Source organism: Alligator sinensis, unplaced genomic scaffold (assembly GCF_000455745.1).
Source record: "Alligator sinensis unplaced genomic scaffold, ASM45574v1 scaffold107_1, whole genome shotgun sequence".
Classification (NCBI taxonomy): Eukaryota; Metazoa; Chordata; order Crocodylia; family Alligatoridae; genus Alligator; species Alligator sinensis.
The window spans coordinates 222753-223397 of NW_005843041.1; the positions used below are offsets into that span (position 1 = coordinate 222753).

Sequence of the window (645 nt, forward strand, 5' to 3'; positions counted from 1 at the left end):
GGCCGCCACGTCCCTCACTGCCATTGGTTAGTTGGTTAGTTGGTTTCAGCAGGTGGGAGGGGCACATCCTTGCCATGTGCTTTGCAGAGGGGGGGACCTCTGTGGCTCCCCCCGCCCTACAGCCCCCCCCCCCCCCCCGGGCCCCTGGGGGGGTGGTTTGGGGCAGGAGGCACCAGGGGGGTATCTATGGGGGGTAGTATTGGGGTGAACGCCCCCCCTCACCTGTCTGCGGCTCGGGCTGGCCGTCATCTGCAGGGGAGAGCAGACATGACCCTGTCAGCCCCCACCAGCCCCAAAAGGACCCAAGCCTGGAAAGGACCCAAGGACCCGGGGAGGAGGCCGGGGGCCAAGTTGGGGGTGCCCACCTCCACACCCCGGTACTCACGGTCAGGGCCGGGCACGGGCAGGGGGAAGCTCCAGGGCCCTTCGCCGGCGCCGGTCCGGGCGGCCACGCGCACTGTCAGGTTCTGCACGGCCGGCGCCAGCTCCAGCGCCGCCTCCCGCGCCAGCCCCACGTCCACCACCACCTGCGGGGGGGCCACCGTGTCACGAGCTGCCCCGCCTCAGCTCCTCAGGGGTGTGGCCAGGTCCAGGGGGCGGAGCTCCAGTGGGTGGCCTGGCACCAGGAGGGGCAGGGCCCTGCCA

General features: G+C 71.6%; 1 protein-coding gene across 1 annotated transcript in view; it reads right to left on the reverse strand.

Moving 5' to 3' along the window:
• AXL (AXL receptor tyrosine kinase) overlaps window positions 1-645 on the reverse strand; it is an 8121-nt gene that overhangs the window by 4504 nt on the left and 2972 nt on the right. The window contains exons 5-8 of the mRNA XM_025193394.1: window positions 624-639; window positions 386-553; window positions 223-249; window positions 4-17 (exon numbers count right to left, since the gene is read on the reverse strand). Of these exons, the coding sequence (XP_025049179.1) occupies window positions 4-17; window positions 223-249; window positions 386-553; window positions 624-639 (225 nt within the window). The remainder of the gene's footprint in view (window positions 1-3; window positions 18-222; window positions 250-385; window positions 554-623; window positions 640-645) is intronic.